Below are 14,333 nucleotides of genomic sequence, written 5' to 3'. Positions count from 1 at the left end.
TGGCCATGTGACTTTGTAAGCGTGTGATTGGGTGGTCTGGGGCTAACGTCAGCCACAATGAGAGCCACAGGTAGAGACTCATGTGTCTCCAGGCTCTGCTTTTACAGTCTCGTCCACAAATGGCTCCTGTCAGAGCCATACGCATAGAGCACTAACCTGAGGTTTTTTTTTTTATTATTATTTTTAGCACAACTACTCAAATTAGGGACAAATTTTAAATACATACATGTGAAATGTGTGTTATTAAAATACAAACTGATTTGGAAAGCAGTGGCACTCTCTACTGAAGAATTAATTTATTTAAGATACATTAATGTTTTTACGAAATGTTTTTAATAAAATGAAATAATAGATTAGGTATATATTACCTAAAATGTGACTCTGGAGCACTATTAACGCCCAATCCCAACTCTACCCCTTAGCCCTTTCCCTTACCCCTACCCGTCATTTTGCGTATTCACATGAAGTGGTAGGGGTGGCCCAATTCTCTTTATCTTGAAGGCTTTATATAAGGGAAAGAGGTAGATAGCTCTCGAAAGAGAGTTTTTCAGGACCACACTCAAAACCAAGGGGTAGGGAAATTTACCAGAATACACCAGCCACAATGGCACTCGGAATGAGTACTTTTTGTCATTATTATGAATTTTTACAAAAACAAACATATGTTTAAATATATTTATAACCGTGTTTTACCTTCATGCTTAAAAAAAAAACCGCTACAATAAAAAACGCTTAATTTTTGTCATCTATAATCCATAATAATAACTCTTGCATAGCAATCCCACAACATTCTGACACTCGATGACACTCGAATGCCTTGTCAGAAACGTCTAGTGGCTGGAAATGAGCTTTTTAGCAAAATATAGCAAAATAATATACATTCAATAAAGAACGAACAAAAGAAAGTAAGAAAAGTCTCACTTCTATCACTCTTTAAAAGTTTTAACTTGGGTTTGTGTCATTGTAAATGCTCAGTCTCTTTATGAGCTGATCTTCATTTTTCTGTGTTTGTGGAAAGCAGATGAGTCAGCCGCACCAAATTATAAGCAGGCAGAGCAGGATTCTCGCTATGACCACCAGCGCAATACCGCTCTTTGTTATGAGCCGCAGTTTTAGTTTAAACAGTAAAGGCGAGCTTCATTGGCGATGATGTGTACAGTATTAGATTTTACATTTACCGGACATTTGCGCTGAACACGCATAGAATGCAACGCATCGAGATTCGGGCACCTTCTCCGAAAACACTTGATTGGTCTCAGCTGGCGGATCACCATTCACCACATGTCATGATCGCTCTCATCTGCGCCAATATTATTAATATAACTTGGGGTGGGGTTTGCAAACCTGTGTACTTTTCACTCTTCCGCTGTTTGCATTTACTGCAGTCACAAAAGCTGTAACAGCGGAAAGCCTCAAGTGATTTACAGCTAATGTCAACCAATATAGTGGCAGGGAAAAGCGATTCCGCACGTTTTTAGAAACAATCTAAACAGGTCGCACTACAACCGTTATATGCAGTCGCACAAATGCTCCCAAATATACTATGAGGTTGAGGTTTTTACAGTGTCTGCTATAATGTTAATTTTGTTTTCTTGTGTTTTATATATATATATATATATATGAATATGGCCATGGTGTAAATACACAATACAGTTAAGAGCTTTTTGCCACATTATATCGTTATGATAACAAGATATCGTTGCCTTTAGTGATTTCCTGAAGATAAAAACAAAAATAACACAACTGGAATAACTTCAGCAGTCGCCATCGTCTGATCTGCGATATGATGAGCTCACGATGACATCTGATGATGTGTGCAGGTGCTGTAGTTGTAACACGGGGAGTGACAATGAAAACTGAGGTTAGGATCCACATGCAGGTTTATTCCAATAATCAGGCAAGCAATGGTCAGTACAGGTGCAAACAGATGTATAGAGGGAGTCCAGAATCGTAATCAGATAACAGGCGAGAGGTCGTACGGCAGGCTGCAGACTAGGACAAATGGCTAACAAGGCTAAGGTCGGCAGACTAGGACAAACGGCTAACAAGGCTAAGGTCTAAACACAGGAAAACAAGACAAGGATAACGCGTTGTAATATCACTTTACAGCTAACAAGGCTCAGCAATGAAGGTTTCAAAGTGAGCTGTATATACGTGTGTGTAATCAGAACATGAGCAGCATCAGCTGTGTTTATGCAATCAGTCAGGATCTGGAACCGGTTGTGTATGTGGAACATGACTGGTTCTTGTAGTCCATTTATCAGCAGATTTGTAGTTCATGTGGATGTGAGTGTTTACCAGCGACCTCTGTTGGTTTGATCGCTGGTGAACATGACAGTAGTGCTGTCCCAATTCTTAGGGGTAAATTTTGAAGCCCTTCCCCTTTACACTCTGTTTCAAGGGCCAAGAGGAAGGGGTAGGGATACAAAAATAGAATTGGGATTGGGCCTTAGGTTTATAGATTTATGCATCATCTGAACTGAATAAATAATTGATTTCTATTGATGTATGGTTTATTAGCCTACAACACTATTTCGCCAACATACAACCATTTGAACATCTGGAATCTGATGGTTCAAAAAGCATCTAAATGTTTAGAAAATTGCCATTGAAGTTGTTCAAACTAATTTCTTAGGTGTACATATTATTAATCCAAAATGAAGTTTTGATGGGGGAGGTGACACAATGGCACAGTGGGTAGTAGCGCTATCGCCTTACAGCAAGAAGGTTGCTGGTTCTAGCCTTGGCTGGGTCAGTTGGCATTTCTGTGTGGGTTTCCTCCAGGTGCTCCGGTTTGGCCAAAGATATGTGCTGTAGGAGAATTTACTAAGCTAAATTGGCTGTATATGTGTTATAGAGTGTGTATGCGTGTTTACCAGTGATGGGTTGCAGATGAAAGGACATCCGCTGTGTAAAACATGTGCTAGATAAGTTGGCGGTTCATTCTGTTGTGGTGACCCCAGATTAATAAAGGGACAAAGCCAAAAAGAAAATGAATGAAGGAAGTTTTGATGTATTTTAGATAGGACATTTACATAATATCAACAAAATCAATGCAAGTCCTCTCAAATCACATTGATTTCAAATGTAGCATTTCAATTAATGTGTCACCACTTTGACAAGACGTTAATAAACATCAGAAAAGGTGTTTTAGATACATTTTTTGGTATTAGTAGTATAATTCTTATGTAAATGTTGTGATATCACTCATAATTGTTTCATATATTCTACTAAATATCCTTTATTTCTTAAATATATTGTATATTTGCATATCTAGATGTTCATCAGTATATTTGTGTCCAGTTTGCTTAAAGAATCAACAGCATGTGCAGACCATCAGAAATAGAATCTCTGAGCTGAACTCATGGAGGAAGGAAGAAGTGCATAAAGGGCAGGATGTGACATCAGACACAGGTCAGAGTGGCCCTGTAGGCCACCGCATTGAGCGCTTCCTCTCCTTCAGTTCTCCAGGAGGATGTGACTTCAGTGTCTGAGCATTTATGTTATGTAAAGATGGTGGGCACAATCATCGCATGCTTTAGGCACGGATCCACACAATGCATGGCAGTCATCGCTTACAATGACATCATGCTCGAAAATTGACTTTTTTTGTTTTGTTTCCATAGCAGCTTTTTGTCACAAGCTGGCTGTTCAGTCATAGAGATAGATGGAGCAATGGGACGTTTTTAGTATAGGCGCTGATTCACAACCATTAGCCTCTTCCATACTGAGTTATAGGGTGGGGCTGCATAATATATCAATTCAACATCGATATCACAATGTGTGTATTTGCAATAGACACATCACAGGATCTGCAATGTTGAGAAGAGATTGTAGCTAAGCAGAATACTGTTCTGGATACATTAGATTTGTGGAGTCACGGCAGAGTTTAACCATAATAGAGTGTAAGTTTCGAATTTGCACTTGTTTTTAAAGCCTGAGGTTGCTTTCACGCCTAGACTTTTGTTTCGAAACCTGTCTCATTTGCCCAGTAAGCGCGGTTCGTTTGGCATATGTGAATCCAGCAATTGTGCTAGGATCCGCGCCAAATAAGATCGCTTAAAAGAGGTGGTCTTAGCTCGATTGAAACATCCTCTGGAGCGAATCGATTGTAGTGAGAAAGCGATACGATCCGAGCCCGTTTATATAACAGTGTTTTATGGATATGTAATAGGCATATGGCTATATGAACAGAGAATTATGAGTAGGGTGGGAGGTCATTCAACAAACATCCCAAGTCTCCCAGAAGTTTCAGAAGTCTCCCGCAAATGCACAGAGACTCCCATATGCCCACAAACGAGTGATAATTTCCCGGAAATCACGCGTGTCTCTCCCGTTACTCAAATATGTTGCGCACCTTTCTTACCCCTCCCCACCGTATCCCTCCTCGCTCTTCAGACATGTCGCGCACATTTTGTCAAACACACCACCAAACCACCACCCCTCTGTGACAGCTGAGCTAGACTCTGCAAAATAAACCGTGAAACTCTGACCAATGTGAGGAGAGATTACTTACACCTGACTTATTTTAGCTCTTTTGGTCTGTTTAGAAATTTTGCCGTGTGAAAGCGAACCGCACCAAGAGCAGAGAGCAACAATGTAACAATTTTAATCCCTGTTTCGGAACAACTGAATCGATTCACAGGTGTGAAAGCACCCTGAGAGAGTTCAAATCATTCAGTACTATTAGTAACTTTAATGAAGAATTATTATATGGAATTACAGTAACGACTATGCAGGGTTATTTTATATTTGACTATTCAATTTCTGAATACTCACTAGAATCAAAACCACAAAACACAGTTTATTTCATTTGTATCTTTTGCTCTATTCAGGGCTCAAATGTAACTTTTTTACTTGGTTGCACTGGTGCTCCCAGCTTCAGATATTTAGGAGCACCAACAAGAATTTAGGAGCACCCACCAAAAATGAATAAGCACCATTGCAAATTGTATTTTAAGGGATTTATTGTATTTTAAAACAACATCAATTAGGACTAACAAAAACCAGAAACAACTATCTAACTAATGCTGAGATGACATTGATGTTTGTGTGGAATAATTCCAAAATGTATGTCTAACAATTACAGAATATTAATGATGATGAAAATGACAATAGAAACAATGAATTTCATTTTTCATTATCATGCAGCCTTAAATGTGCTTGAATATAAGTTATCTGCTTTAAAAAGTCTGTTTTTTTATGAGAAATAAATTTATGGTTTGCATCAAATTAAAATTAAGCATTGCAGCAAGAATTTTTTTTTTTTTTTTTTGCACAATTGTTTTTATATGCATGTCAATTCCATAAATAATATTTCTGCTACAAAACAAAAGACTATAATAAATCATTCAATTCAATGCTGAAAGCTGCAAAACAGTAAAATAATATACATCTCAATAAAGAACGGACAAAAGAAAGTAAGAAAAGTCTCACTTCTATCACTCTTTAAAAGTTTTAACTTGGGTTTGTGTCATTGTAAATGCTCAGTCTCGTTATGAGCTGATCTTCATTTTTCTGTGTTTGTGGAAAGCAGATGAGTCAGCCGCACCAAATTATAAGCAGGCAGAGCAGGATTCTCGCTATGACCACCAGCGCAATACCGCTCTTTGTTATGAGCCGCAGTTTCAGTTTAAACAGTAAAGGCGAGCTTCATTGGCGATGATGTGTACAGTATTAGATTTTACATTTAGCGGACATTTGTGCTGAACGTGCATAGAATGCAACGCATCGAGATTCGGGCACCTTCTCTGAAAACACTTAATTGGTCTCAACATTCACCACATGTCATGATCGCTCTCATCTGCGCCAATATTATTAATAAAACTTGGGGTGGGGTTTGCAAACCTGTGTACTTTTCACTCTTCCGCTACTCTTCTACATTTACTGCAGTCACAAATGCTGTAACAGCGGAAAGCCTCAAGTGATTGACAGCTAATGTCAGCCAATATAGTGGCAGGGAAAAGCGATTTCGCACGTTTTTAGAAAAAATCTAAACAGGTCGCACTATAACCATTAAATGCAGTCGCACAAATGCTCCCAATATACTATGAGGTTGCATAGCTTAAATTTCAGGTGCATATGCGACCAAAATAGTCGCAGTTTTAAGCCATGCTATTGTATTTATCTATGCTTTGCTATTTGTTTATTACATTTAATGCATGGTTCGCTCTCCTGCAGAATCACCCAAATCAATCAAAATGGATAAATACTTTCCAAATATTTTTATTCAAAGCATCAGGTGAAGTTGTAGATATCACAATACATATTGTAGAAACACAAACTATTGCAATGTCAGATTTTTTCAATATCATGTAGCCCTATGAAAGACTACGTCAGTCAGTATTTTTTGTCCCCAGAAACCAATGAACACTGAGGGAAGCAGAGCGAAACTAGAGTTAAACCATAAGTCTTCCAAATCATATTTGAAAATGAAATCAGTGCTGTGTAATAGCTATTTGGAAATGTTTGTCAAATCTGTGCACGCTTGTGTGTTTTGCAATCTTCATTAATGTGGATACATTTGAAAACAGTTTTTTTATCTAAAAATCCACACTATTGTTTCCAATTATTTTTAACAAAAGGGTCATCCTCACTAAAATGACTGAAAATGCTTTTGTTTTTGTACTTTGCATGTGTTTTTAGGCATTTAAGCCTGCCATTTATTTACTTACTATCTCTTTAAAATGTTGCAGCAAAATGTTTTAACTGTTGCCTGCCTTCACCACTGAACAATTGCTCCCAATAAACATTCTCTGTCCTTTGAAAAGAGGCAACAAGGAGCATGAACAAAACTGACATGAATCTTTAACAAAGTTGTCAAAACACACAGCATCCAAAACATCTGCTTTACAAATGTCGTCCACTATGTTAGCTAAATTGGGAACATGACTAAAATGCGTCATTGTTTTTGAAAGCCTCAGTCTTTACAGTCACTGCAACACGAAAATGGCATTTTTAAATTGATTTACTTTGGGCTGCCTTTTTTAAACAAAAAAGTTTTCGTTTCCTAAAAAACACCGTCTCAGTGTGGAAAGAAGGCTGAAACTGAATTTGAACTGTGTCCTGACTGGCCAAAAATGTGGGATATCTGTAAAATATATGTATGATATCTGTTTATTTTATTTTTTATTTTATTTTCACTTCCTTTTATTTTTCCGTTTATTTTAAATCCTGAGCTCCACCAAATTATGGACATTAGCTTTATTTTTCGCTAACGTAAGTGGTTGTGGAATGACGAAATCCTGGAGCGTCTGATATATACATTATGTGTGTGCTATTAAAACCTGTTTTGCTCTGTGACTTACAGCATTTGTTTTTTGTTTTCTGTCCACAGAAAGATGAGGTGTATCTGAATTTGGTTCTGGATTATGTTCCTGAAACCGTGTACAGAGTGGCAAGACACTACAGCCGCGCTAAACAGACTCTTCCCATGGTTTATGTGAAGGTGCGGATCATTCCTGATGCTTTATGTGTGTGTGTTTCTGTGTGTACGGGCTGTGTGCGAATTATACACTGAATATCGGGAGAGGGAAAATACTGTGTCTATGAAATTAGTAAAATAAATAAAGAAATTTAATATATATTTAAAGATTTAAATATAGTCTTGACTGCTACTAAAACATATGTGTAGATGTGTAATTATAATTTCTATGGTAAATCCCGTGTTTCCTCTAGGATTTTTTTCAGCTGTGGCGACAGACCTTTTTACACCGATAAACAAACTACCTGTGGCATCAGTTCAATGACAAATGTTGTAAGCTTAGTATTACAAGTGATAGCATTTATGTAATAGCTTACATGCATGCAAATCTCTTTGCTTGCGTGCCGATTTCCTCTACTCGTGCACAAAACTTCTTGCTCGCCCACTCAAATATATGCTGCTCAAGCACAGATCTTCTTGTGCGCTCTCAAATAAACCATGCTAAAGTGTGATTTAATGGGTTTATGTAACCAGTATGTCTCCAACATTTATTAAATTTGCTAGGAATATTTTTGAATGTCTCCAATAGACCTTCAGAGCAGCATTAATGCATCCTTAAGTAAAGTGAAACGGCTATGAGTCTTGTTTGCTGGCCTCACGCATCATGCACCTGTCAGTCAGCCAGTCAGCACTTAACCTTAAAGGGGTAAACAAAAAGTGACGCACAGCACCACTACGGTTACAGAAAAGTTTGCACTGTTATAATTCGCTTACCTTTTAATACGTTATAGTGCAATTATTACCCACTATTAAAAAAATAAGACGTTTTGAATGAGAAGCTGTAATGTAGGATGAATTTTGGCGTGGCGCCCCGCCATGGAAGAATGAATGTAGCGAAAACCATGAATTCAAAATTTTACTCTGTGAGTCGTTCTATTGAGGAGACCATATTGATAGGACAGAATTGAACCGATTCAGGTGTACGTTAAAAATGTCAGAAAACATCAGAAAATGTGCAACCTTAAAGGCCTCCAAAGACTAATAAAATAAAAGGGTCTATTGTTGCACAAACGTGTGAGCATTTTCGTGACTTTTCCACATGCAACATTATCTATTGTAGATATACCGTTTCGTTCTACCATTTACTTCCATTTACAGTGGCACCGCCAGTATTTTTTGAAGCCATAGTATCACGATATTACCATAGTACCGATAAACCATTCAACATTAATCTAAAATTTGCAAAACTACTATAAAACTATCAGATATGGAATGAAAAACACTAGCAGGCATTGTTTAATCCAAAATCTTTGGTAAATTATCTATTATTTTTCTAATAGTAGCTATTAAAGTCATGCAAAATTATATTCAGGCTAAAACTATTTTGATATTGTTATAATTTTAGCTTATAATTTTAATATTATATAGGCAGAAAAACTTCCTATTTTCCGTTCATTAGATCAGTGGTTCTCAAAGTGGGGGTTGGGACCCCCCAAGGGGGCCGGCGGGACAATGAAGGGGGGATCGCCTGGTGATATTTAAAAAATCAATTTATTTTTATTAAACCATAAGAATTACCATATTTTATCCATAACCTACTGAAAAAAAACAAAAAAACTGTAGTTTATAGTTACTATATACTACTGTAAATGATTACTATTGTAGCTTATAGTTACTAGTTCAATTGCAATGCGACCCCTGGATTAATGACATTGTATTAAAGACACAGCAATAGCGTCAGATGCAGCAGATTGATTTTATAATACTAGGTTAAACTTTCTGGCACATTTACAGCACTCACATACATTAAAAAAAGTAAATGAAGAATAGACTTGAGTCTATTGGTGTGTGTGTGCGCCATTGCATACAAGGTTTCTGTATTTATAACCACCTCAGAAGATATCGGTGGTCACGAGTCACTGACATTGTTGTTTTGGGGGTCGCAGGCTGAAAAGTTTGGGAACCCCCTGCATTAGATGTCATGGAAATTCAGCTTTTTAAGTCAGTGAAAGTCAGGCAATTTGTTATGTGACAAGGTAAGAACCCTGTAAATAAATGTTTTAATAGAATAATTTAATGTGTCATGGTAGTACATACATTAACTAACATTTACTAATGGACCACAGTGCTTCCCACAGGATTGAAATATACTTGCGGTGGTCGCTGGATTGAAACAATTTTTACCCACAGCACTATAGCTAACTATATGCAACAAACAACACGAAATTTGATTTTTTAAATTATTTTTATTATTATCTGTTTAATTTTTTTCTTTTTACATGGTTTCAGCTAAAAAAAAAGATTGTTGAAATATGACAGAAAAAAATGACAGAAAAAAAGGAATAAAAACAGACAAAACCTGTATTAACATAATAATAATAATAATAATAATAATAATAAAACATGAAAGTTATTTAAATAAGACAAATGAGTCGATTAGCCATTTCTAACATTGTACAAACATTCAGCAGCCAATTTAGATGTAATTTTGTCCTCTCCGAGTATTTAGTAAAGTTTTTCTGAGTCGCTTGGATTAAAGTATTAATTATTTACTGTCTCTGTGTGCATAAAATTAACAACAGCTTAGAAAACTAAAGCAAAGCCAGACATTTTAGTAGATTCAGAAACCCCGGCTGGACGCAATGAGGTGCGGGTCTCTGTGGGACTGTAGAGCACATGAGACTTGAGTCTGTACATTGACAGTGTGCACACAGAATGAGCAGTATGAAATGGGTTAAGGAGAGTAGATTATCCACTACTTAATCACTTGCAGATGTTTGTTTATATTAGGCAGATACAAAGTGTAAAACGATGATAACTATAACAGTAAAAAATAAAAAAGTGTCACTAATATATACTTGGACGGCCGTTATTATACCTGGGTGGTCCGCCCAAGTAAAGTGTGAAGCACTGGACCCTTATTTTAAAGCTTTACCTCAAAATGAAGTATTCTATTAAATCATGTGATATTATAAGCCATGAAAGAAAATTATGTGTACTTATTTACAGCACATTTCTTTTGTGATTCTTCAATATGACTTCTTTTCTAAACCTGTGTTTATTTCTTTTGTCTTCATCCCTGCAGTTGTACATGTACCAGCTCTTCAGGAGTCTGGCCTACATCCATTCCTTTGGGATCTGCCATCGGGACATAAAACCGCAAAATCTCTTGCTGGACCCAGACACAGCCGTGCTCAAACTCTGTGACTTTGGCAGGTCAGTTGGTAATCCCTTGATAGGCAATTCATTGGGGCGAGGGGGGGGCAATGACTTTTCTGATAACCTTTGAAAGGTCTAGTGGATCTATGAACTGAAAGCATCGCTTTACTGCGTTTAACCTGATAATCCCACATTACACCTCAGCAGAGACCTCCAGATGGTCTCGCTATGCTCTGTGATATCTGTCTGCTGACTTCAGCCCTTTCATTTAGCCTGCTTTTCACTTTTTTCCCCCGCTTGAGAATATTAGCGAAGATTTTCGGTGAAGTGATATAAGGGTGTTGATTTCTCACTTGCTAGTGTGGATTGACTGAAAGTAGGGCATGAGATTCTTCTGCCTCAAACACAAATAATGCAGATCTTCCTTGAATGAGGACGTGCTAACATACCAGCTAACATTTAGACAAAGAAACCATCTTTAGATTTTAATTGACTTTATACCACTTTGTTTAAATATAGGATATGGGTGAACAGCAATATGTAGTGATTCACTCGGATTTGGATACAGCTGTTGAAAAACTGCTTTTCTTACTAGCTTCTAGCAAGCGCTGTTAAATGTAACAATATACTTTAAAAGATTTCGCATCCACTAACACATGTTAAAAGTATTGAACTTAACTGACAACACTGAATTGAGTTCACAGTTGTCTTATAATCAGGGCCAGACGGAATCTGCTACGTTTTTTGCTATTTCTGCGGAGAATTTTGGAAAAAATCTGCGGATTTCTGTGGAATTATTTTGGGAGTATTATAACTAAAACCTTAATATGTGAAATAAAAACAATATCTTTTTTACTTTTATTCACTGTTTAAATTGCATAATAGATTCACTTTATTTGGTAAATAAAGCAAGTCTCTCATATAATATATCTACTAAAAGACAGAAAATATTGCTTTACAAACTGCATTGTACATAAATCAGATGAACATTTTCATATTAGTCAATAATATTCCTGTAATTAATTAAAAAACTGAATAAATTTAGATTTACACACATTAACTCAAGCAAATAAACAGAATTAATGGTGGGCTAAAAATCTGTGGAGTTCTGCGGAAAATCTGCGGAATTCTGCGCGCGCAGATTCCGTGTGGGCCTACAGTACTTATAATCAGCACTACTGCACTGAATTGAAATGAATCTTGTTACAACCGGCTCAAAGTTGCAACATTAGAGAGACAATACGGACCAGGTAAATTGAAAAAATCAATGATTAATTAACAAAACGTATAATTAAAAAACATATTTAAAGCAATCAAAGTCAGTATAAGTGGAAGTCAGTAGTGAAAAGCATGTGTTTGGTAGTGTACTGAGCTCATGATCCAAAAACAAACTAAAATAAATCAAAAACGCCAAGCAGAGACGTCTAGCTAATCGAGCTCCCTCCTCAGACAGAATGGCGGACTCCTTATAAGCACCACACAATGGGTCTCAGGTGAGATGACCCACCCACCAATCTGCAATCATCATGCAGGCTCTGCAAATCACAAAGGACACATACAAACAGGTCCCACATGGGAAATAACAATCTCATAAAAAGAATGTTTTCTATGGCAAGAAAGTGAATTTTTTTTAAACAAACATTATCAAAAAAGACAGAGATCAAAGTATTGATTTTAATTGAAATGGTGATGAGCATGATAAAAACAGTGTCTGATCAGTTTGTATTTTTTGTTTTTTTTTGTTTGCAGCGCTAAGCAGTTAGTACGTGGAGAGCCCAATGTGTCCTACATCTGCTCACGGTACTACAGAGCTCCCGAACTCATCTTTGGAGCCACCGACTACACCTCCAGCATAGGTAGATAAGCTTTGATCACACCATAATAACCACATCTCCCATGCAAATCAGTTCTGCTTCAATAAACTACTCCTCCAGGGTGACGTTGTTGCCTTTTATCATGATAAATACGCAAATTCATACTGATACCATAAAGCATACTCCTTTTTTTAAAGCATACACAGAGATATCAGTCAAGCTGAATATTTCTGTGACATTTGTCTGTTCTGCAACTAGTAATAATCATAGTAACTAGTAATCATAGCAACTAATAATCATAGTAAACTAGTAACTAATAATCACATTAGTTTGCTTGATTAATTGAAGTTTATTTATAGACTAATTTTGAGAGGATCACATGCTTATGATTGATCACGGCTGGTCCCGCATAAGCTAACAGATGAGTTACCAATCAGATGATTCCTAACGCTGTGGCAAGAAACTCAGATTATTTATAATGAGTTACGCCTCATTCACACGGGGCGTCAGCATCAACGCCACCCATTCACTTTGAATGTGTGACATCAGGCATTGCCGAACTGCATTGTGGATCCGTCGGCACAGCTTCAGATGCGTTGCTCGCTGCAGAAGTTGGGACTTGCTGAACTTTTCAAGTGCCGATGGAATCAGCCAATCAGATCGCTGTATGCAAATACACCAGCTACACAGTGGCCTATTGCTGACTGAATTTCATTGGCTGACACTGCTATGACGGATCGCTTCAGCCTTAACTTCAGACACGCCTTCAGTCAAGCATTGATGCTGAAGCCCCGTGTGAAAGAGGCGTAACTCACTATAAATAATCAGAGTTTCTTACCTCAGTCATTTTCGTCTTGAAGAAGCCACCCCTACTCCTCCTCTCTTTTTCTTGATAGGGCGGCACAGCAGCCCAGTGGTTAGTACAGTTGAATCACAGCAAGAATGTCACTGGTCCAAGTCTCTAACGGGCCAGTTGACTTTCCGTGCTCATGTGGGTTTTCCTCGGGTTCTCCGGTTTTCTCACACAGTCCGAAAACTTGTGATATAGGTGAATTGACCTAACCAAATTAATCAGCAGTACATCTCTTCATAGCAAGCCCTAATTTGTCATTACCCATAAAAAAGCAGGGGAGTTCTAGAGGCCTACCTGAGCTCAAACCCCCCTCTCGCCCTGCAAATGGGAGGGAACCCCTGGCTTGGGGATCTTATGAGCTCAGGGCTCTCTCTCGGTACAGCATGCCAAACAAGCTTTATAATCAATCCTCAGCTCAGTGTGAACTCTTGAATAGACAATATTTGTTATATTTTATCTTGGAGTACTGTTTGAGTAAATATATTTACAATTTCAAAATTAATGTTCATGTAATTTCATTCATTTATTGAATTGTTATCTTAGGCCGCGTCCACCACACGAACATGGGTATTGATTGTTTAAGGACATGCAGTGAGCGCAGTTTGCTGTTCGTGTTTAGGATGTCTTTTATATAGTCTTGCTGTGTGTTTAAATCTTTGACCTGTGGCTGATAAGAGTATTGTGATCGACGTTATCCTCCCTCACGCTCCTGTCTCTCTGTCCTACAGATGTGTGGTCTGCTGGCTGTGTGCTGGCTGAACTGCTGCTCGGACAGCCCATTTTCCCAGGTGACAGCGGCGTGGATCAGCTGGTGGAGATCATCAAGGTACTGCCCTCTGTCTCACAACATCTCACTGCTTCAGGAGTTTGTTGAAGGAACAATTACTGCATCATATTCTAAGGATGATTAGTTCTGTGCATGTTTTATGGGGATTTCATCAAATTGAGGCAGTTTTGGTGGGTTTTAGAAGTTAAATTTGCTAAACATTTCTTAGTAAGGAAAGTGTAATCATGAAAATATAGCCAAGGCAATGTTTAATTATATAGCACATTTCATACACAGTGGCAATTCAAAGTGCTATAC

The 14,333-nt window shown here is 37.6% G+C and overlaps 1 protein-coding gene across 2 annotated transcripts in view; it reads left to right on the top strand.

Moving 5' to 3' along the window:
* gsk3ba (glycogen synthase kinase 3 beta, genome duplicate a) overlaps positions 1 to 14,333 on the top strand; it is a 91,837-nt gene that overhangs the window by 64,484 nt on the left and 13,020 nt on the right. For both annotated transcript variants that reach the window (XM_009304494.5, NM_131381.1), the window contains 4 exon segments: positions 7,337 to 7,447; positions 10,509 to 10,639; positions 12,332 to 12,438; positions 13,978 to 14,075. In XM_009304494.5, coding sequence (XP_009302769.1) covers positions 7,337 to 7,447; positions 10,509 to 10,639; positions 12,332 to 12,438; positions 13,978 to 14,075 — 447 coding nt within the window.

The sequence above is a fragment of the Danio rerio genome, chromosome 9, assembly GCF_049306965.1.
Source record: "Danio rerio strain Tuebingen ecotype United States chromosome 9, GRCz12tu, whole genome shotgun sequence".
NCBI classification, from domain to species: Eukaryota; Metazoa; Chordata; class Actinopteri; order Cypriniformes; family Danionidae; genus Danio; species Danio rerio.
The sequence above is the reverse complement of the archived record's forward strand: the minus strand, read 5'-3'. Positions and strand labels throughout refer to the sequence as shown.